Source organism: Oncorhynchus gorbuscha, linkage group LG19 (assembly GCF_021184085.1).
Source record: "Oncorhynchus gorbuscha isolate QuinsamMale2020 ecotype Even-year linkage group LG19, OgorEven_v1.0, whole genome shotgun sequence".
NCBI classification, from domain to species: domain Eukaryota; kingdom Metazoa; phylum Chordata; class Actinopteri; order Salmoniformes; family Salmonidae; genus Oncorhynchus; species Oncorhynchus gorbuscha.
The window spans coordinates 44252772-44277299 of NC_060191.1; the positions used below are offsets into that span (position 1 = coordinate 44252772).

At 40.3% G+C, this 24528-nt stretch overlaps 2 protein-coding genes and 1 long non-coding RNA gene across 5 annotated transcripts; 2 read left to right on the forward strand and 1 right to left on the reverse strand.

The window, feature by feature from the left end:
* The first annotated feature begins 273 nt into the window (after positions 1-273).
* LOC124004797 (uncharacterized protein C11orf53 homolog) lies at positions 274-15560 on the forward strand. Its single transcript, XM_046313600.1, has 5 exons — positions 274-417; positions 2275-2375; positions 10470-10509; positions 11828-12120; positions 12679-15560. Exons 1-5 carry the CDS (start codon positions 408-410, stop codon positions 13075-13077), a joined length of 843 nt encoding a protein of 280 aa, XP_046169556.1. The 5' UTR covers positions 274-407; the 3' UTR covers positions 13078-15560.
* LOC124004804 lies at positions 15262-20212 on the reverse strand. Its single transcript, XR_006833533.1, has 2 exons — positions 17017-20212; positions 15262-15920 (listed from the first exon to the last, which is right to left on the reverse strand). It is a non-coding gene; the product is annotated as an uncharacterized LOC124004804 (long non-coding RNA).
* On the forward strand, positions 15727-20964 carry linc.pou2af1 (lnc RNA pou2af1). Of its 3 annotated transcripts, none has more exons than XM_046313606.1 (5): positions 15727-15868; positions 17796-17896; positions 18609-18660; positions 19258-19487; positions 19671-20964. In XM_046313606.1, the coding sequence occupies exons 1-5, from the start codon at positions 15862-15864 to the stop codon at positions 19992-19994; spliced, it is 714 nt and encodes a 237-aa protein (XP_046169562.1). In that variant the 5' UTR covers positions 15727-15861; the 3' UTR covers positions 19995-20964. The 3 variants fall into 3 exon arrangements, with proteins under 3 accessions (XP_046169562.1, XP_046169564.1, XP_046169565.1); XM_046313608.1 differs by lacking the exon at positions 15727-15868 and adding an exon at positions 16714-17432; XM_046313609.1 differs by lacking the exon at positions 15727-15868 and adding an exon at positions 16714-16997.
* The last annotated feature ends 3564 nt before the right edge of the window (positions 20965-24528 follow it).

A 24528-nucleotide genomic window follows, 5' to 3' on the forward strand; every position in this document is an offset into this window, starting at 1 on the left:
AGTGTGACTGAAACTTCTTTGGTATATCATTTCAAGCTTTTACTGTACATTGATAGTGTGTAAAAATGTGGGAACCCAAATAGGCCTAAAGAACTATTACAACATGTTTCAGTGAAACGAAATAGAATGACTTCTGATGAGTCTCTTAGACGCTCTCCTCTAATCTAGACTGTAGATGCAAATAGTCGAAAAACGTCCTACCAATCATTTGCATGGAGAAAAAGGTCATTTGAAAAAGTCCATACATTCTCCATCAGTGGAGTGTGCGAAGGATTCCGTGAACGTTTCCAGAGGTGGAAAAGGCTTGTCTTTAGTATGATTTTGAGCATTGGTACAGCTACACTTTCACTGGAATAGAGGATTGACCTTCTCAATCTTTGTAGTGCCGGATCTGAAACTGCAGCGTCATGGAAACCGGTAAGGCTAAATGCAACCATAACACTGATTCATAATCATTTATGAGATACTTCCATAGTATATTGATTTGACAAAACTATCATCATCCATAGACATTTTATGACATCTTCTTTATCTTCTGATAATGACATAATTAAAAAATATATATTTTAAAATGTGTTATTGGTTTATGCTGTCAACTAGCATAACAATCTGGTTTATGCCATTGTCGTTTTTGGAATTGACTAGTATCCTTCAGTATAAAGAAATTGAATGAATGAAATGTACTGTGAAGCTAACATTGTGCTTTGTAAGGTATTGGATTGTATTTTTCATACTAACAAAACTGAAAGTATAGTACTGCAGAGGACTGCATCGGGAAATATGTTAACTGTGTGTCATATGAACATAAATATTATTGTTTATTATTCATATCTAAAGATGGCATTGCTTGGCTGTGGCCAGTCCAAAGCATAAAGGACATGATGATGCTGAATAGTATGCAAATATTGTTTTGGTGTTGGATTTCCGGTATCCAAACCCTCTTCTCAATTCATAAATAATTCAGTTGGATATCAAACTGCAACACCTAGAAAATGATATCATTATGATCCCACATCAATTTCTGAATTTCAAAACTGTTTGGCCGTATGATGGCTATAGTAAAATAGAAACGTATCTTAAGACTCCATTCATAAAGCTGGGATCTTTTACATACTGTACCGTTTTTTTTGCATGCGATTTCCTTTTGCATGTTAAATTGCAAATATCGTCTATAGTATGCTCACTAGGAATATGTTCAGGGGGGGGATTTGCCTACAAAATCAGGCTGGAGACATATTTGCTGTTGAGATTTATGATGTATTTACAATAAATATTGATACTTTTGATACTTCTATCACTAGGCCTATTTAGACTATTTAAAATGTGCTAGTGGCTATCCAGTGTATAAAAATGTCATCACTGTTAGACAATGACGTTTGTACTAAATAGCTTTTTTTAACAGTCAATTTGCATTGACCAAAGCCAAAGACAATTTCCATGCCCTTTATACGTAACCCAAAAGGCAATTCAGCTCTGCATAAAACTGTGAAAATTCAAATGAATACATGTTTGTTGGAATGAATGAGGACTGGCACTAAGCAGGAGCAGTATATTATCTGAAAAATACATAACCAGCAATATATTGTACTTGTGTTATATTTATATTTTACTTTGAGTAAGTACAATTTGAAGATACTTACTTCAAGCTAATTCAAAAAATACTTACAATAGAAGTGAGCCAAAAACAGAGAATACAATAAGTGCATAGCATATTAGAGCATTGGGCCAGTAACCGAAAGGTTGCTGGATTGAATCCCGAGCTGACATCTGTCGTTCTGCCCCTGAGCAAGGCATTTAACCCATTGTTCTCCGGGCGCCGAAGACGTGGATGTTGATTATGGCAGCCCCCCGCACCTCTCTGATTCAGAGGGGATGGGTTAAAAGCGGAAGACATATTTCAGTTGAAGGCATTCAGTTGTACAACTGACTAGGTATCCCCCTTCCCCTTTCCTATGTTTAATTTAGGCCTCCTGAAAAGAATAGTTTTTCTAGCCTGTTTTTCATATACTTCAAGGAGGTTCATAGAATTTGTTCTAGCAATGTACTTGACGCAAAATGTTAAATCTTTGTATCAACATAACTACAATCTTAGGCTATCCTTGTGTTAGGAGTGTACTGTATGGAGGTTGTTTTCAGTGACCTCCACAGAATAATGAGTGTAGAATCATGTATTAACTTGTATTACTTCACACTCAAATAATGAGTCAATTGTATCTCTGTGTGCACGTGTGTGTGTGTGTGTGTGTGTGAAATATTTCTTTCTCTTTTCTCCAGAGTATTCTAAAAGGGTCTATCAAGGGGTGAGGGTCAAGCACACAGTGAAAGATCTACTGGCAGAGAAACGACAAAATCAAACAAATGGACCAAGATACAGTGTGAGTACTCCAAGTACATCTAGCGTGATTCGCTTTTGTATTGTCTTCTTTCTTTCACTGACATATAACCAGACAGTTGATGTCTGTTGGCGAGACAATAGGGTGTTGTCCTTCAATCTTCAGCCTTATTTACATTTGGGGTTATTTTGTATGCTAACGAATCATGCCCATAATGCCTACCTATAAGTCCCTCGGCAGTGTATCTTTATTTCTCCACTCCTCAACCATGAGTGAAAGCTAAGCCTATGGGTAAATACCAGAACATTGGTTTAAGAGAGAAAAACAAAGCCAAGCAGACCCATGAAAACCCCACGATGAGCAGGACAACAATAATACGCAATGGCTAATGGTCATGAACTCTAGCAGTCGTGAGGAGGATAGCTAATACAAACCCTTTTTGGTCTGCCAGGTTGGTCTATGCAAAGTCAGATTCTCGCACACCTGCCGAACGATATTGTTCTCCATGCAGGCCGCAGACAAGCTAGCCATTGTTGCCTCAGACACAGCGAAATTGGCCTATGAGACATCTGCCTGAGCAAACAGGAAAAGTTTTTCATCTCCCAAGCTACCTGTCAATGCCCTTTACAGGACTCCATTTCTTTTCTGTTTCCATTACCATTGGCACTCAGTCGACAGTAACTAAACTCTTCATGGACAGATTCTGATAAGGGAGAGACAAACTGTGAGGTCGATGCCATGAGTTTCAACATCGTAAGCCTTAAGACATGCTTTCACACTCTGTGACCATCCTTCCATGCCTGGACTGTAATGGCTATCCTGAAACATCTTTCTTTTTGTGTAGAACCCAGCAGATTACAGTTTGTTTTGAATATCAAGAAACAACCTTTGTGGCAGAACAATACTAAATGTGGTGTTGAATATAGTTATGAAAGGAAGAATGCGTTAAATGTGATATGTCATGTACCCAAAAACATTTGAATAATAAATGTTATGTATTGTCCTTGCAAAAATGTCACAGGTTTGCCAAAGCCAGGTTTGAAAGGATTTCTCAGGGGGCAATGTGTCCAAAGCAAACTGCAGCAAAGATCACAACACCAGGAAGTACTGCTCTTATTGCTTAATAATGATGAGTCACTGTTTTCCTAAACAAAACTAGATCGATGTTGCCAATGCCACCACTGAAAACTCTGCTTGAAAGCAAAAATGTAATAGACTTGAGTTCTGTCATTCTTAATTAACAGTATTAAGTTAATACTATTAACTCAGAGTTACAGATATCATCTTGGGGATGGATTGGTAAGACCCCAGTGTTGCCATCAACAGTTTTTGACTTAACGCAAAATTAGATTGGATTTGTGTGAATAAAGATACAATTATACTATAGATTTATGTTTTAATCTAGGAGATTCTCGGTCTTCTTTTGCACACATGAGACGTGTGTGCCCAGGTTCATGGGTGAACAATACGGACTAAAGACACATTCAGATAACAGGGCCACACCATCTAAAGGTTGCCTCGACTTTCTCTTATGCTCTCTCTCTCTGTCTCTCTCTCTCTCTCTCTCTCTCTCTCTCTCTCTCTCTCTCTCTCTCTCTCTCTCTCTCTCTCTCTCTCTCTCTCTCTCTCTCTCTCTCATTCAAGTTTGCAGTCTTTTATCCTAGAGAGAAAGGCCATTGATAGACATCGGCTAACTTTAGCCACCAAATGATTCAAATCAAGTCGCAACATGAACCCATAGAAATGAAAGGGAAATGTCTTTGACAACAGGCATGCTGCCTCAATGCCAGGACAAAGACCATCGTACACAATCGCAAGTAATAAACAACTTCAAGTTTCATAAAGAAGAGTATTAAAGAGATATAACCGTAGATACACTGCTCTTTTCATTTCTGCATTATTAGACTCTAATATCGTGGCACAAGTAAGATATGTGTTGTATCCTAGAACCTAGACCTCAAGGAATGCTGAGAGAAATGGTATTAGCCAGCTCTTCTTTACTCACTTACAGTAGCCTATGCTCTTTGCAAAACGGAGGTTTGGGCATTATTAGGGCCAGCCGGCCAACCAGTGTGCCTTCACTGTTGTGTTATTGTGGAGGAAAGAGTACTTTTCAATTGTAAACACTCGGGTATGCACACTTAAAATAATTCATCAGAGTAAATAGTCGTGTAGAACTAAAATATCTGCACACTAGTATGCCCCCAAAGGACAACATTTTGACCGGTAACTGGTTTTCCTTAAGGACAGCCTTTTCGCCAAATACAGCCACATGTAAAAATGTAACTGTCATACAACACATTGCAGCCCAACATTCTTCACAGATCATCTCTTTATTAAGACCTGTGGCTGGGGATGTTGGTTGGTAGTTGCAGTACCTTTTCAAAGCATTAGCGAAACCTCAATTACTATGATTTTCTTTGGTAGTGCATCAGCAGTTTTCCTCTTATTTGGTGCCCCCCAACAAAATCTTGCGTAAGGCCCCCAAAATGTTAGAAACGGCCCTGGGTAATTGTTAGCCTCCCCATGCAGGTTTATCGTGTCTCTCAATCAGGTGCTTTGCTGTGAACTGGGAGTACATGAGGCTTTAACAACATGATTTCCATACGCAGACTTCAGAGAAGCACTGAGGCATTGACCTGGTCCACATGGGGAAGTCTTGGCATGGGCAAATTGCATTCAAATCCAACCCTCAAAATTTGCTTGCCTTCCAGCCAACACAGCCTTAAAATCAACTCTTTCATGTTTGCAATATGCAAACAAAAGAGAGCTTGTCCTCCTTTCTAACCCTCGCTGTGTGTGTGTGTGTGTGTGTGTCTCTTTAAAACAAATCCCTGTAAGCATATATCCCTTTTCAAACCCTACAAACATTTATAATATACATTCTAACAAGCTTGCTATAAATGTCATGCAAAATGTGTCTTCAATAACCGTAGATACCATAAAGACTTGTCCTTTCCACAGTATATCTTTACTTCAGACTCCACGGCACCCAAGAGGATAATAAAGCCATTCAGAAGTGTATTAAACTCCATAAATCATTCGGACTTCTGCATTATAAGCTCTTCGTAAGGCTATCATAAACGTGACACACTGTCTGCAATAAAAGTTCATGAAGTTTTTTTTCTTCAGTCTATGATGACAATGATCATGACTTTTATTTCACAGAATGTCACTGTATACTTTGTTACTGTCCATGTTATGTGTTCACATCAAACATGAAAAATGTACTGCATTCATTTGGGTCACACTTTTTGGGGATACTCCATCTGTTGCTGCTCTACAGATTATCATACTATCAACAAACTATCTACTGATAAGCACCTGATTATCTGTTGATAAGCAACTGACTATCTGTTGATAAGCAACTGACTATCTGTTGATAAGCAGCTGCTTGCTAAGGTTACAGTTAGGGTTAGGTTTGGAATAAGGGCTAGGGTTAGGAGATAGTTAGTTGAGATGTTACTCTACACTTGTAAAAACAAATTGTTCTAAAAGGGTTATTTGCAGAGAGATTGGATAAACCAAGAACAATTTTCTTCTGAAGAACCCTTTTTGGAAGACGAGGGTTCTTTATAAGGCCACGGGTTCTACCCAGAACGTTTTTCACACTAAGAACTGTTTTGTTAAGAAAGGGTTCTTTGATGATTCTTTGGAAGGGAAGAAGGGTTCTACGTAGAACTCTTCTGAACTGAATAAGATTTGTTATTGTATTTTTGTATTATTATTTTTAATAGTGCCTGAGAGTTAGTGTTTACCTCAATGTTTAAACTTTGAGGAGTTTGAGTAATCTGATCAGTTTAAAAATATAGTATATGGGAATATTTGTAAATGTATCTGGTATTCCCTTGATAATTTTACATATACAGTACAGACATTGTTGATATCTTTGCCAAGATAAACATTTTTCAAATAAGTACTTTCTGTGATTTTATTGAGCAGTGAGTAGGAGAATAGTATGGAGTCTGAGTGAACCAGCAGTATATTGTATGGTACACATAAAATTGGCCACTTGGCCAGTGTTACCTAGTGTTGTTTTTCAGTGTAACTTTTATAGTGTTGATTCAGGAATTTAATTAATCCTGTAAAGTGGTGTAAGTGTGATTGTGTCATTTTTACTCAAAACCACGCCCATCATTATCATATTTCCCAGCATACCCTATTGCAGGTTGATTTTCAGAATTGTTTGTTTCAAAATCTGTGTTTTTGCATTGATTGGTTGATTATATTTATGCTACACAATTATAAATAACATACATTTTTCTAAACTAATCCAATCTGTTAGTAGTCTCATTACTGAGATGGTTGTTTCAGTTTAGATGATTTAGGTAGTCTCCTTTGTCAACCTTCTCTACCCTGGCACTCATTCTGAATGCAGTTTGCGGGTGATTAAAAATCCCTGTTGTTGGATATCCTCACTCTGGCTAGATTCCAATAGGAATCACACATCATTTTACAAGCCAGCATAATGTGACTTGAAGGCCTGATGTGGTCTGCAAACCAGGAGTTTCAACCACTGTGTTAGGGTATAACCAACTTATGATATATTTAATGTATTGTCATAAAAAAAATGCAAATAATGCTGGTAGAACCATTCATGGTGGGTTCTAGGAAGGAACCCTTCAGCGATATAAGGGTTTTTGGTAGAACTGTTCACAGAGTGTTCTAGAATGAACCCTTGAAAGATAAAATGGTTCTTGATATAACCCTTCCTAGAGAGTTTAAGGTAGAACCTTTAGAGAATAAAACAGTTATTGGCAGAACCCTTTATGGAGGGTTCTAGGAAGAACCCTTCATAGAGGCTTCTATGTATACTGAACAAAAATAATGATCCATCCACCTGACAGGTGTGGAATATCAACCAGATGTGCACCTGTGTAATGAAGCAAAAATATAAATGCAACATGCAACAATTTAAAATACTTTACTGAGTTATAGTTAATATAATGAAATCGGTCAATTGAAATAAATGCATTAGGCCCTAATCTATGGATTTCACATGACTGGGAATACAGATATGCATCTGCTGGTCACAGATACCTTAAAAAAGGTAGGTGCGTGGATAACAAAAATGTACAGTGTCTGATGTGACCACCATTTGCCTCATGCAGCATCACACATCTCCTTCACATAGAGTTGAGCAGGCTGTTGACTGTGACCTGTGGAATGTTGTCCCACTCCTCTTCAATGACTGTGTGAAATTTCTGGATATATGCTGGATACATGTGGGAACACGCTGTCGTACACATTGATCCAGAGCATTCCAAACATGCTCAATGGGTGAAATGTCTGGTGAGTATGCAGGACATGGAAGAACTGGGACATTTTCAGCTTCCAAGAATTGTCTACAGATCCTTGCGACCTGGGGCCGTGCATTATCATGCTGAAACATGAGGTGATGGTGGCGGATGGATGGAACAACAATGGGCCTCAGGATCTTGTCATGGTATCTCTGTGCATTCAAATTGCCATCAATAAAATGCAATTGGGTTTGTTGTCCATAGCTTATGCCTGCCCATAGCATAACCCCACCACCCCCATGGGTCACTCTGTCCACAACGTTGACATGAGCAAACAGCTCGCCCACACAACGCCATACACGTGGTCTGCGGTTGTGAGGCCAGTTGGACGTACTGTCAAATTCTCTAAAACGATTTTGGAGGAGGCTTATGGTAGAGAAATGATATAACATTTTCTGGCAACAGCTCTGGTGGACATTCCTGTAGTCAGGATACCAATGGCACACTCCCTCAAAACTTGAGTAATCTGTGGCATTGGGTTGTGTGACAAAACTGCACATTTTAGAGTGGCCTTTTATTGTCCTCAGTACAAGGTGCACCTGTGTAATGATCATGCTGTTTATTCAGCTTATTGATATGGCAAACCTGTCAGGTGGATGGATTATCTTGGCAAAGAAAAATCCTCCCTAGCAGGGATTTGTGCACAACATTTGAGAGAAATAAGATTTTTGTGTTTATAGAACAATTCTGGGATATTTTATTTCAACTCATGAAACATTGAACCCTTTACATGGAACAATTTACATGTTGCATTTATTTTATTGTTCAGGGTAGAACCCTCTGCAAAGGGTTCTACCTGTTCTACCTAGCACCAAAAAGGGTTAACCTATGGGGACAAACCGAAGAACCCTATATGATTCTACTTTTTCTAAGAGTGTAGATAGTCTGGAGAGCATCTACAGATGGACTATCCAAATAAAATGTTACCATCACTTGGATATAGAATGCATTCGGTAAGTATTCAGACCTCTTGGATTTTCCCACATTTTGTTACATTACAGCCTTATTCTAAAATTGTTTAATGTTTTTTCACATCAATCTACACATAATACCCCATAATGACTAAGTGAAAACAGTTATTTTTGTAAGTTTTGCAAATGTATTAAAAAAGAAGAAGCTGAAATACCTTTTTAAAGTATTCAGACCCTTTGCTATGAGACTCGAAATTGAGCTCAGGTGCAGATTTGGGGAAGGGTACCATTGAAGGTCCCCAAGATTACAGTGGCCTCCATTATTCTTAAATGGAAGAAGTTTGGATCCACCAAGACTTCCTAGAGCTGGCCACCCGCCAAACTGAGCAATCAGGGGAGAAGGGCCTTGGTCAGGGAGGTGACCAAGAACCCAATGATCACTCTGACAGAGCTCTAGAGGTCCTCTTTGGAGATGGGAGAATATTCCAGAAGGACAACCATCTCTGCAGCACTCCACCAATCAGGCCTTTGTGGTAGAGTGGCCAGACGGAAGCCACTCCTCAGTAAAAGGCACATGACAGCCCGCTTGGAGTTTGCCAAAAGGCACCTAAAGGACTCTCAGACCATGAGAAGTAAGATGCTCTGGTCTGATGAAACCATGATTGATCTCTTTGACCTGAATGCCAAGAGTCACATCTGGAGGAAACCTGGCACCATCCCTACGGTGAAGCATGTTGGTGGTAGAATCATAGTGTGGGGATGTTTTTTTTACCCCTTTTTCGATCTTGTCTCATCGCTGCAACTCCCCAATGGGCTCGGGAGAAGATGGTCGAGTCATGCGTCCTCCAAAACATCACCCGCCTGCTTAACCAGCCGCACCAATGTGTCAGAGGAAACACTGTTCAACAAGGAGTTGCTAAAGCACGATGAGACAAGTAATGCCCCCCCGGCCAAACCTCCCCTAAGCCGGATGACACTGGGCCAATTGTGCACCGCACTATGGGACTCCCGATCACAACCTGTTGTGATACAGCCCGGGATCAAACCTGGGTCTGTCCTGATGCCTCTAGCACTGAGATGCAGTGCCTTAGACCACTGCACCACTTGGGAGGCCCTTTTGGGGATGTTCTTCAGTGGCAGGGACTGGTAGATCAGTCAGGATTGAAGGGAAGATGAACGGAGCAAAGTACAGTGAGATCCTTCATGAAAACCTGCTTCAGAGCACTCAGGACACCAGACTGGTGTGAAGATTCACCTTCCAATAGAACAACAACCCTAAGCACACAGCCAAGACAACACAGGAGTGGCTTCGGGAGAAGCCTCTGAATGTCCTTGAGTGGCCCAGCCAGAGCCCAGACTTGAACCCGATCGAACATCGCTGGAGAGACCTGAAAATAGCTGTGCAGCAACACTTCCCATCTAACCTTACAAAGCTTGAGAAGATCTGCAGAGAAGAAATGGGAGAAACTCCCCAAATACAGGTATGCCAAGCTTGTAGCATCATACCCAAGAAGACTTGAGGCTGGAATCGCTGCCAAAGGAACTTCAAAAAAGTACTAAGTAAAGGGTCTGAATGCTATATTTTTTCTTTGCTTTGTCATTATGGAGTATTGTGTGTAGATTGATGAGAAAAAAAATACAATTTAATCAATTTTAGAATAAGGCTGTAACGTAACAAAATGTTGAAAAAGTCAAGGGGTCTGAATACATTCCAAACGCACTGTAAGTTGCAATTCTTGAAGCTTTGTTTTAATTTTATTTATATCATAGCAGCATGTCTTAATAGACCACACACTGCCATACACTTCGGCTTGTGCCTTCCTCAGCGTGTGTGTGGTGGCATGATATGTGTTACCAGAATCAGACCTGTTCTCATAATGCCATGGATCCAGGATTTTTATGTTTGTCTGTTCTTTCATTTGTAGGGAGGAACATCCAGCCAATCATCATTTGTTCAAATGCCAGGTGAGAAAAATATCTGTGAAAATGATGTAATTATTCATGGGTCCCACTGACCTATCAACTCTCCTAATAGTGTTTGAGGTAAGGGAGGTACAGTATTATAGAAAACAGCTTTTAAATGTCACATTTACAAGCAACGTTCTGAAAAAGTAGAATAAAACCCATTTACTGGTGAAGACTTGTGAAGGCTTGTTTCGATGTTAACAGTAACCACCAGAGCTTTGAATGTGTACTCCGATTATATTGTATGCTTTGTTCTGATAGCTACCTACTGCCTAGATGGGGCAGCAAGTCTCCTAAATGGGACGACAGGTCTCCTAGATGGGACGACAGGTCGCCTAGATGGGGCGACAGGTCGCCTAGATGGGGCGACAGGTCGCCTAGATGGGGCGACAGGTCGCCTAGATGGGGCGACAGGTCGCCTAGATGGGGAGACAGGTCGCCTAGATGGGGCGACAGGTCGCCTAGATGGGGCGACAGGTCGCCTAGATGGGACGACAGGTCGCCTAGATGGGACGACAGGTCGCCTAGATGGGGCGACAGGTCGCCTAGATGGAGCGACAGGTCGCCTAGATGGGACGACAGGTCGCCTAGATGGGGCGACAGGTCGCCTAGATGGAGCGACAGGTCGCCTAGATGGGGCGACAGGTCGCCTAGATGGGGCGACAGGTCGCCTAGATGGGGCGACAGGTCGCCTAGATGGGGCGACAGGTCGCCTAGATGGGGCGACAGGTCGCCTAGATGGGGCGACAGGTTGCCTAGATGCGGCGGCAGGTAGCTTAGATGGGGCGACAGGTTGCCTAGATGGGGCGACAGGTTGCCTATATGGGGCGACAGGTTGCCTAGATGGGGCGACAGGTTGCCTAGATGCGGCGGCAGGTAGCTTAGCAGTTAGAGCATTGGGTCAGTAACCGAAAGCTTGCTTGTTTGAGTCCCTGAGCAAGCAAGGTGAAGATATCTGCCGTTCTGTCCTTGAGGAAGGGAGTTAAACTCCACCCCTGGGGCCGATGGCATCGATTAAAGCAGCCCCCAGCACCTCTCTGATTCAGAGGGGTTGGATTAAATGTGGAAAATAAATTTCCATTGAATCCATTCAGTTGTGCAATTGACTTATCCTCCACCTGCAGGCTATAAGTAAAGTGTTACCATTTAGCAGACACGTTTATCCAAAGTGACTTACAGTAGTGTGTGCATACATTTTGGGTGACTCCAGCCAGAATCGCACCCCACAATCCTCACGTTGCAAGCACCATGCTCTACCAACCGAGCCACATAGGACCCCTTGTTACTAATGTTTTCTCCCTGGTTCTCTTTACAACAGGGTCTCACATGATCCCTAGCTACTACGGCATGAGGCGACCTTTCATCTCCGACTCGGACTTCTCTCCCAAGCAGTTCTCGGGCGAGGTCTACTCATCCCTGGGTGGCAAGCCTCTAGGTTGTGACCCATCGGCCATGTCTGGCTACCCGTCCGTCATAGACAGCTACTACCCGGAAACGTTCGGAGACTACCGTAGTGCAGCCTTCACCACCGGAGGGAGCTCCATCTTCCCCAGCTCAGCCCTGTCCACTCTGCTACCACCTTTCTCTGGAGAGTCCCCCCACTTTCTCCTGGTAAGTCAATCTGTCAGTGTTCAGGACTAGTGATGGAATGGAACTGTTGAGCTATGGCTTTACATTATGGGCCAGTTTCTCAAACATGGTTTAAAGTCTAGTCCTGGACTAAGAATTGTTCAAGGCTAGGCTAAATCCAGGAAACGCACCCTATGTGTTATTGTTCTTTATGTGATGTGATATGGCGCAAAGCATGTAAATAGGGATGGGGGCTGGAGTGGATAGGGTACATCCAAATGAGCAGACATTTTACACAAGCACGATGGAAAAAATACATCTAATTCCACAGGTGAGAAGTGTGTCCCTATGTTACTGATTTGGGATCAAACCCAGATCTGTGCACTACAAGGCTTTGTTAGCCCACTGAGATAAAGCCTAGACATTAGCTCAGTGAGCCAACATGTCTTCAGGTCTCCAGCAAGGTTAATCATCACACGAGCATGGTTCCTAACCATCTGTGACACATACATCTTAGGGCATTCTGCAATCGGCAATACCAACAAATAAGAGTAATTTCTCCATCATCTCTATTCTTTTCTCTGGCTGTTGCTCCTACAGAGGGATTCGTGGGAGCAGCCAGTGGCAGACCCAGTGACCCAGGGAGAGGGTTTGTGTGCAGACGGCCTGACCTCTGTTCCAGTCTCCCTGCCCAGCCCCGACGCTCCCGGGAGCCCGTCACAGTACCGCTGCTCCACCCGTAGCTCCTCCATGGCCTCGGCACAGCCCTATGCCCTTCACCCTCTGGACGAAGTACACTACCACACCTCTTACCCTGCTGCCTCCACTTTCACATGTCCTTCCTATATGACTGTCTCCAACGACCTAGCCTCCAAGATGGCCCTTCTAGCTAATGAGGACTCTGACAGTACCCTCGCCACACATAGTGACACACACTCGTGGGTGAAAGAAGATGGTGGAAGCTCTTGGTCGCCATATGAGATTCGGAGGTCTTATTAAATCCATTTGGAAACATCCTGTCCTTCACAGAAAACCAAAACAATGCAGATGCAAGTGACTCAGCTCCTTGTGGTCCAAATATGGACTTTGTAGACTTTGCTAATCTTTTTATAGAAGTACAAAGTGGAACTTTTACTTATTTTACCCTCCTAAGCCCCCTGGTGACATTATGGTATGTAAGAACTAACTCACTGGGCACACAATGGTTGAATCAATGTTGTTTACACGTCATTTCAATTAAATTATGTTGAACCAACTTAAAATAGACATTGAATTGACCTCTGTGCCCAGTGGGAACCCTTTGCATGGGCACGTGACAATGGACCAGTTAGGATTCTGTGCCTGTGTTCAAATGTTTGAAATAGATGTGTTTTTATATAGTCATTATATTAGGAAAACATAATTGTAATTGATATACTGCCATTGCGACAATTGCAATTAGCATTTATTTTTTGCTGAAGGTCGTTTTACTTTAACCTTCTTTACTTTATCGCATCTTGTTGTCAGCTTTAATAACCAAATCAGAGTTTATCCAACTGTATCTACTTCATGTGAGCCTTCACTCTGTGAAGCTTTGGTAATGAATGTGTATGTTTTTTCTCTTCTGTTTTTGATATTTTAGGAGCTTGTTGCAATGCATTCATTACTAGTAATAGGCAGCAGTGACAATTCAAAGAAAAGTCTTGAGTATAACGAAAGACAATCAGAGATGACCATCTACAGGATTCTTCAAGAAGTGAGTGGGAATCTATACCTGAATATTTTACATTCAGAGACAATGCAAGGAACGGAATTGGTCAATAGATGCAAGTGATTTATCATACTCACAGCTCCTTGTGTTTTGCTTCACATTTCAAGAAATAAACAACATAGATAATGTTTTGGGCAGTAGAATGTGTATTATAAATCCAATATAATAAAAGAGACTGCAATAAATGCATGAAAATTGAACATATTTTTTGCTAAAATTACACATGAAAAAAAAAAAACGATTTTGTCTCTACATTCAATTAAGACGGAGAGCCCACTTTCGTATATCCTACTCTAGATGGCGCAGTTGTTTCATGTTACCTCTTCCTCTTACCGTACCAGTGTCATGTGTGGGGAGGAAATTGCAACCCCAGAAATAAAACATTAAAACATTGTAACGTTAGATATTATATCAGAACACTAGCATAATATTCTTGGCAGTTACGATAATGGGCCTAGGTCCTACTTTATGGAAGGTGAGAAGTTGGTCAAGACACCAACTCAACTACCCAATGGAGATGATGGGCTTTAAACCTACATGATAGGATCATTGCATAGGCCCCTACCAGTATAAATCAGGAAAGGCAATAGATTGTATTGGGCATATAGTGTGTGTATTTTCTCAATATATGAATGGTGATAATGATATATGATACCCCAAAACGGAAAGCTAAGCTATTTTAATTCAAACTAGGTATATGTTTGTGTTTATTGTTTGCTATGTTTGTAAATTGTTATTCAAATGTAAGCTAACCATGGCAATGGGAGAACACTTCTAGGAAACAGTTTTCTCTAAGGCAATGTGCTCATGATTTCTTAAAATATTTGAGTGAAAATTGCCTTCTGATAACATGTTGTTTGTTCATATCATATGTATTAACATGTATTAACATATTAAGATTTAAACTCTTATACATAAAAACAGGCATGGACAGTAACCCTATTCCAATAAGTGTATAAATTGAAAATACTTTCCCGACATCTAAGTAGGCCCAGGATACACAAGTAGAGCAATCAAGGAGTCTCCTCATTTAATTCCAATTGTATCAGACATATATAAACAGTTTTTGCATTGAAACTCATTTGTAAAAAGCTTTCTGGATTCGAATGATGCTAGGCTACTTTATAGATCGTCTATGGACTCTTTCTATTTTATAGGCTATATTATAAAGTATAAAGTAGCCTAGCCCTGGGATGTCAAATCAGGTTTCACATGTGAATGACTGAAACATTCAGTCTTTATGGTTATATGAATAATGAACATAATGAATGTAACTCAACTAAATAATGCTAAAACCACTGTAATATAATTGGCAACACATGGGTGATGTGGGCTCCGGGGATGGGGAGCATGCACTTGCTGAAGGAGCAATGGAATCAGTGATGGCAGAAATGGCTGCTACCATATGCCACGCCCACAGCCGAGACATTTAATATTTTGTTGTTTAAAATAAGACTAAAAATGTATGGTCATAACGTGTTGATGTGCTTATCCTTCCTGAAATATATGTGATCTGCGATGTGTAATGGTTGGTGATGTTTAGATAGAGCATCTTACCGTTACTTTCCTGTAGGGCCTCATTATGAAGGGGGACTGATGGCCAGATTGGCAAAAGATGGATAAAATGTTTAAAATATCAACTTCTTTTCGGTTTGGGTATAAAATGGTGCTGTATTCTATTAAATGGAATGTTATTTTAAGTGCATATGTATTGATTTATACTGAAAAATATGTATTTTTGTGTAGCCTTTGAATATTCAAATTGAAAGTAACGCGCAATCAAATCATTGTCAAATCATTGAGTTCTAGGGGTTTTAAAAAGTAGGCATGGAGAGAAAATTTCACAAACTAATACATCCCTAGCTATATTAGGATATTATTGTATGCTCTGAGACAGTTTTAAGACTTGTGTGTTGAGAATTTGTGTGATTTTTATGAATATTTCATTATAGCCCATATAACTGAGCCAGAAAAGGACATTGTGGAATCTCATAACTGCTTTTCTTCCAGGACTCTTTCTTACATTTTACAACATGTCTGGTAAGTTCATCAATCCTGTTTCTTCTGATCATGGTTCTCTTTTACGTTCTTCCTGAAAGAAAGAAAGAAAAATATAAATGTTAGAACAAAACGATTGGAAATAATTGACATTGCACAACATGCTGTTTTAGTTTCTCAGGGAAATGCTAGGTTCTAATGAAAACCTTAGAGATAAATAATGCAATTCGTGTTTTAACTAAAGAGTAATGGAAACTATCCTTTAACAATGATCTTATGTGGATTAATGCCATGCCTATTACCTGCATGATGTATGCTATTTTCGATTACAATATTTTTCAATTGAATCGAACAACGTTTTAAAATAGGGTTTTGCTTATTTCTTAAACATCACTACTTTGGGCCACTTTGCCAAGGTTGGGGCGTGAGGATAACTTAACTCAAACGCGATTTTATTTGCATTATTTTTGTCGATTAAACTGTAATTGTAGTCATTGTAATTACACTGCAATATGTAAACTTACAAATGGTCATTTTAAGCAGTAATCAGTGGGATGTGTATTTTGGGCAGCTTTACTATTTGCCACATTTAAGACAAATCATGATCTGACATTTCAGTATATGAATATTTAAAAGGATGGGTTTGACAGCCAAGCACACCTCTTTGGATTCTGCCGAGGCAGCTGCTATTATATAATCGCCTTTACCGCCAATTTTGCAGTCTCTGACTGCCTTAATGAGTTCTACCATTGTGTGGCGTCGTTTCTGTAATGACTTTAGTCATTGGAGTAGAACGTTATACCCCCTTATATTTAGAAGTAAAGCCATGACATACAATTGAAGGCGTACATATATGAGTACCGTTCATTTTAGCATAAAAATCCCAGAGTTATGCTACTGCACTAACACGTGTTAAGAGTGGGTATTGGCAACGGCTCTAAACCTATGCGCCTAGTACAGCCTAAATTAGTCTGCAATTTAATTTAAAATGCAGTCCTGCTTCGATGGATGCGTTTTACATACAACTGAATTGTTTCACTGCGTAATTGTCAGGCTTGTAGCTTCAATAGGCAAACGGGAATAATTATATAATCAAAAAACGTGTATTTATTATAGGCTAAAGCTCATATTGTTATCCAATAGCCGACCAACAATATGTAGGCTAAGTACGGTGCGTAAAAGTAACTTACTTTTATAATCGGACGAATTTCTCAAGCGAAATCTTCAATTTTCACCTCATTTTTGCGGGATTTGTGGAGTCCTTTGGTTTCTTTGTTATTGACTCTTACGAGGCCGCTGTTTGCCAGCTTTATCTGTAGCCTAATTTTACTTGCCTACTTTCACTGAATATGCTACTATCAACCCCTTTCATGGATCGCAACGCTTAATCTGTGTTTTAGGCCTATGTATAGAATTAAAATAAATATATTATCTAAATAAAATCGAGAAGTTACACTCACAGTATCATTTTAGCACAGGTTTTTCCGTTGTGCTTGAAATGAGTGTGAAGGCAAGACCACTGTATTGACAGTGAAATTCGAAACCCGGTCTCTGCGGTGCGAGGTTCTCGCAGAGGTAGACTACAGGGAAGAGACTATAGACCTAGGTAGGACAATAATAGGACATTTCTGACTTTCGCACCTGCGAGTTTGATACAATAACTTGGGCAACATTTGAGGGATGCATAAGGACAGTCGTTTGTTCATATTATTCACAAATAAGTCTAGGTGTAATACATTATATTAAATACCCGGATATACAAACCATCTTTTGTATCCGTGTGTTTTTTAATCATTTTAATATTTGTAATAATTTTCCAATGTTTTTTAATGATTAAGTAGGCCAAATTAATTGTTGCGTGAAAGTATATAGCAGGCAGTGAAAGTGCTCGAGAGAGGCAGGGTTGGGAGCATTCCGTTGTTTTGTCACTAACAGTAAACACCGATACAATGTTTCCCTCTTCTGACAGATAAGCCAAAGGTGTACCAGGGCGTGCGGGTGAAGACAACTGTCAAAGAGTTGCTGCAACAGCAGAGAGCTCTCCAGACAGCAATTAAAACAGTTAGAATGGTAATTATCACCTCACTCTCTCTCGTCTCGCTCTGACTGGCACGCAAGGACTTACATACGCACGCATCGGGGGGCACACACACACACACACACACACACACACACACACACACACACACACACACACACACACACACACACACACACACACACACACACACACACACACACACACACACACACACACACACACACACACACACACACACACACACACACACACACAGTCTCAGCATAGTTGGAGGTGTTGCTCTCTCCATGAAATCCCCATTGCTGTAACTTCCTCATTACCAACCTTACACCAAACACAAAGTTCCATGCCTCATTAATGATTCACCACCAGGTCTACTCTCCAGTAGCCTATCAGTTGATAATCGTTTAGCAGTAACAGTGGGACTTGTTTTCCTGTAGGAACTGTAGCAGCTGTTTTATGTGATATTTTACAGTAAATTCAGATGCATAAATCAGAAAAGATGTCCTTATGATGTCTTTATGGCAACTGGCAACAATTGGCTCAAACACACACACTCAATCAAATGAAGAGGAAGAATAAACAAATCGGCAAATGCCATTATTATGCTATACAGTGCTATAGAGTACTGGGATGAAAAATGATGAAAAATAACCAGCCCAAGAATCGAACTGTTGTAAATCAATTGGGACTTATGTTTTCTCTCTGTATCCCTCCTTTTCTCTTTTCCTAAATTAATAGAAATCCCAGAGCTTGGCGAGTCAGGATGTTTGCGTCTCCTCCTCCTTGCCAGGTACGTTCCAATATGTCCATATATTAGTCAGTATTTATACACAGCATTCCATTGTCTTGATCGCACAATGATTGTATGGTAAAGCATCACCATGGAAAGTCCAGAATCAATGTTCTATAGTCAAAAAGTAATGCTCTTGACTGTATCCAAACCTGCTAACGAAAATACATGTAGCCTACAGTAAAGTACAGTAAAATCCTTTTGACATGTCCAGTGGGGGCGTTGCAGTAAACCATAATCAAATAAACAAGCTTCGATCAAAAAGGCAGAAGGCAATGCATTATGCATAATACATGCAAATAGATAAATAGCTGTCAAATCCACCGCATAAGCCTATTATAAAATCAAATCTGAATTGCACATCAGATTCGGTCAGGTAAATATCTAGATTTACACTTACATGGAGAATCAACGACCACAGCAGAATAGTTCGAAACATATACTGGGACCTTTTTATAAACTTGCATTCAAATGTGTTTTTTAGCTGTTGGCTGGTGGTGCCGTGACATCACTTCTGGAGTCTTCAATTTTTTAAATGGCCCCTGCATGTGTTTATGTATGCAACCTCGGACTGATCCTTCTCGTTTATTCCTATAGGCCATTATTTTGATTATTTCCCTCAAGAGATGAATTCCAACGGCAGCTTTCAGCCGCGGGCCTTTCCAGACAGCAGCGTTCAGATGGAAAGCTTCGATAATCAACAATTGATAAGCATGACGATGCCCAACGAGACCTACAGCAGTGGTATTATGTATCCCGCTACTTCAACAAAACTTTGGCCCCAGGAAAATCACTCCCTGAATATGGACTATTGCGTCAATGGCATGGTATGCTTTATTCAAATTCGCTTGCGCAATCACCTGTCTTTGCAATTACCAGCCGTCAGCTGAAATATTTGACAAAGCTCAGGCTGTTTGTTCGTCCGTCCAGAGAGTTGGCTCGGAATAGAACATGGTTTGGTTATACTGTACAACAATATTAATGCACATCTCCTCTGGATTGTTTTTCAGGCTCCCAGCTCACCATCAGGTTCTCTAAATATGTCAAGTCCGGTCGATTACAATAGTTATTCGCCACAGGAGTCTTACTCTTCGTCGTGTTACAACTCTCCGAACAGGATGGACTCGAGTTATGGGTTTGTTCCAGAGCACTACCACTACCAGCACTGTAACCTCCAGCACTGCTACTGCCTGTCCCATTGGTCGGGTACACAGGAGAGCATCTCCACTCCAGAATACGCTATTTATGGCACAACAGACTGTGTACACGCCTCGCCTGTGGATGCCAGCTATTTCAGGCGGGAATTGTCAAGTTCAGAGATGTGTTACCTTTAAAGATACTCTCGGTCTTTGTTTTCTGTGTAAATACAGTAGAATGTACAGTGAAAACAATGTCTGTAACTCGATGTCAAACGGTGGCACTTTGTTTGAAGATGTAGGCCTGCTTTGCATTTCGGAGTGTTTGCTGTCAAAGTTTCCTCGGAGTTTCTGTTTTTGTTATGATTGGAAGAATGCTTTTAGAATTCATGAGTTTGGCTAAATGTTGCAAATGTATGGGCTTAGAGCTATCTAGTTAGTTACTGACTGTGATTTAGATATATACAAACAAAACTTTTTTTTTACAAGAAAGTATATATTTTTTTATGGATGCATTCATTTAGTAAAATAATTGAAAGGCCTACCCAAAGGCCTACCCCAAGGCCTACCCAAAGGCCTACCCTAAGGCCTACCCAAAGGCCTACCCAAAGGAAATTAGCAGCATCATCCCCATCAACTCAATGTTTAGTTTCCCTGTTCAGATGCACACAGAAACTTAGTTAGAAACGTTAACTTAAATTGAGTTTTTCAAGTCATTGAATCATATTTACGGCTAAAACCAGCCCCTTGTTGGACCCAAATAAAAACCACTACACCTGCCACCACATTAACTAGATTGAAAGATAAATGACAATAGACAAGCGATAATGATAGATAATTAAAATCTATAGTGCTTGTCGTTACAAAAAAATAATCGGAAAGACCCTATGACAACTGAAGACAAACACAACAATAAGGTTAATATTGCCCGTTCTTGATGTGGGAAATGGTCTCCCATGGAGGCACACGCAAGTCCACGTCACATCAGGTCACATCCAACTCGAGAGACGCCTGTCTCCACTCTAGCCTCCGAGCGCACCCTCCTCTGCATCGGGATCTCTATCTTCCCCGAGGCCGAGATAAAGCAGGGTTGAGCAGGGCTAGAAGTAGGCCTGCCTTTCCAAAACATTACATATGACCAAAAAGATGAATAAATAAAGGAAATAACTACCTGAATAAGGACTTCATGTTTTTATTACACACAACAGATCAAAGGGGGCATAATACATGCGCACGAGTTTTGCGTAAAATAAAGCATCATCCAGTGGCTGCCAATAGCATGCGCAAATCAGAAATATGACCTTAGGGTCAGAATTTATTCATGTACATTTCCCCCCAGAAGTTTACTATCACTCTCCTGTCTTACATTCTAAATGTTCTGTTAGACCAGCAGCAGCAGCCATTGTTACTATAGCGTAGGCCCGCATCCAAAATCAAAACCTTGTCTTGTATGCCGTCTGCAGGCATAATGCAGCACATACAGTACCTGCTGTGATCCTTGACCTCTTATGACGTCCAACTCATGAACCAACCAGTGTTCTGGGATAGTGATCTTGTGAAGGGTTCGGTAAGATGTTTCTTTTTGGATTTCTAAATCCTCAGTAGAGCACCTTTTTCTCTTTTTATACAAGCTGAGCTGAAGCATGTCTGGGTGTGCTCTCATTCATTAGAATGGAGTTAATGATGAGGGTAACGCTAGTGTTTGTCAGTGTCATCAGGAGATCCTCATAAGAACCTATGAGATACTAGACTGAAGGTGGAGAAGGGGAGGAGGAGAGAGGCAATTGCAAACACTGGAAACAAGGAGAGTAAAATATTTGAAAGAGGGGTCTTCAAGTATGGTCCTTTCTCCTGACCTTGAGTTGATGGTGAACATCATATGAAATTAAAGAAATCTATAGGGCCTATGAGCCCCAGTTACAGTAAATACTGGGCCCTGATGTCATCACTGCTGTCCTCTGCAGACCTGGGTTCAAATAGCATTTGTTTATTTTTTAAGCTATGTTAGCTGTGCTTGATTGAGCTTGCCTGGCACAACTGAAACAATGGAATTGTCCCAAAAGTATAAACTCACCCATCTCACACTCCAGGCAGGCTCAATCAAATACTCAAAGTACAGTATATGAAAGGAAATGCATATGAACCCTGGTAAAACTCTTACTGGCAGCTCATAGGTTCCTGGGTTTCTATACCAGACAATTGGAAAAGTTCGCTGTGGTGCTCAATGGCCTAAATTAGCTGTCTTATAACTTAACTGACAAATGTGACAAGGTGGTTTGGTACTGTCTTGAGTTCTGGTATTGGTGGGAGTGGAGGGGAGGCAGGATTTTAGGTACAAGCAAAGAAGGTTAATTGTATGAAAAGGTAGTTCCCCAAGGACACTGTGTAGCTTTTCATAAACAAAGCAGGCATCGTCCCTAATATAGAACAGCAACCTCATCGCCCATCACGTTCAGCTCATCTAACTGTCTCAAGCCCACAAACCCTGTATAAGGTCTATGAATGATTCACAAATAATTAATAAGCAACTGAAAGTAGCCCCACTAACGTAACATGGATAGTTCAGCAAAATAACACATTTACATATTGAAATCTCTACCTTAATCATACTTAGAAATTAGTCTGTCTGGTCTCAGTCTTTTCTTTTTAGATAGGTCTCTATGGGCTGGAGGAACTCCATGCATTATAACGATATTGGGGATACTGGTCCCTTTTGGATAAGGAACCACCCTCCATTTAATATGATCAGTTTTTTAATGTACATTTATTTTTGATTATATTTCCTCCTTGCCTCCTTCTTACAGCTCCCTTTTTACACATCTTTCATTTTCAGGATAATATTTTCTTCTTCATTTGTCTGGACAGTCTCGATTTGCAAAATAAAGACACAATGAAAAGAATAATGAAACAATTACCATTACAGAACATTTCCCAATTAAAATATATATATATATATTTTTTTTAAATGGGGTTTTATCCTGTACCAGTTCACTGAGAGTCAGTCAACACTCACTTAGGTGAAAAGGAATGTGTCAAAGTTTTTTTATTTTATTCTTGGGTGTGTTCAGTGTTCCAAAGTCCCGCTACTCTCATGCCAAGTGCCTGATTAACAGTCCCCTGTGGAAGTCCCCTGTTACACCTTGTTAATCCTGATCTGCCCAGATAAACCTGCACTTTCACATGCCAAAAATCATGAGCCACCAGTACTAAAGACCATATGACAGAACACTGCTATTGAGCCTTTATTTTTTAGATAATTTATCTATTAACCGTGCCAAACATACAGTACTGTTAGGATATTATTTAAAACATTTGGCATTTGTGGGAATCTAAGAGATAATTTACTCTCTGGGAGTGCTGTTTGTTTTTATAGAGTCTGTGTCATCATAGCCAGTGCTCATTTCCAAAGAGCACTTCTTCATTCAAAATGTATGTTACAAATCATCCTAAACTAAATTAAGTGAGCTACACATACACATCGGGAAGATTTGAGCATGATATTTGAAACATGCTAACTTGAGGAATATTGACTTGAATGTTTTTGGACAGTCACCAAATGCATTCAGGGAAACAAAACAAAATCATGGATTGCTGTCTCCCCTTTTACGAAGACTGCTTTCAGGGTAAGGAAACCATAATGTCATTTAGTCATTATGGTGAACTGTCCTTTTAAAATGCGTTAGCTGTCAGCTACATAGTAAAACTAAGCTCAGTTGGTAGAGCATGGCGCTTGTAACGCCAGGGTAGTGGGTTTGATTCCCGGGACCACCCATACGTAGAATGTATGCACACATGACTGTAAGTTGCTTTGGATAAAAGCGTCTGCTAAATGGCATATTTCTTTTATATATTAAGGTTCTCTTTTTGATAGGTTCATGATTGGAACATACACCACTGCTCAAAAGTTTGGGGTCACTTAGACATTTCCTTGTTTTTTCTATATATTTTTTTCCCTTAAAAATAACATCAAATTGATCAGAAATACAGTGTAGACATTGTTAATATTGTAAATGACTATTGTAGCTGGAAACGTCTCAACGTCAACAGTGAAGAGGCGACTCCGGGATGCTGGCCTTCTAGGCAGAGTTCCTCTGTCCAGTGTCTGTGTTCTTTTGACCATCTTAGTCTTTTCTTTTTATTGGCCAGTCTGAGATATGGCCTTTTCTTTGAAACTCTGCCTAGATGGCCAGCATCCTGGAGTCGCCTCTTCACTGTTGACGTTGAGACCGGTGTTTTGTTATTTTATGGACAAATAATGTGCTTTCTTTCAAAAACAAGGACATTTCTAAGTGACCTCAAACTTTAAAATGGTAGTGTACATACTGTTGAGAGTGAGAGTGATTGTTTTAGGACTGGCCTGTAACAGTTTACCCTGGAGCTGATCATATGACAGTAATTGCCCTGGCAGTACCTGTCATTTCAAACAGTTGCAATAATTGATTGATGAATGTGGGAAAATAAGGTGCAAACCCATGTGTCTTAACGTGATCAGTAAGTGGGATGTGTTTATGATGAACGAGTCAACCATTCAAGGTTTGAAAAGAAAGTGAACAACGTCGCACAGTTTTCTGCTCCCACAAGTCATCTTTATTAGTGAATCTCATTCCAACATGAGTGCACCGGATATGAATTCCTGAAGTACCACTTTGATATTAAACAATTATACAACTTGATATAAAATAGCACGTGGCATATAAGAAAGAAACTTACTCCAGTACAGCATGTGTATGTA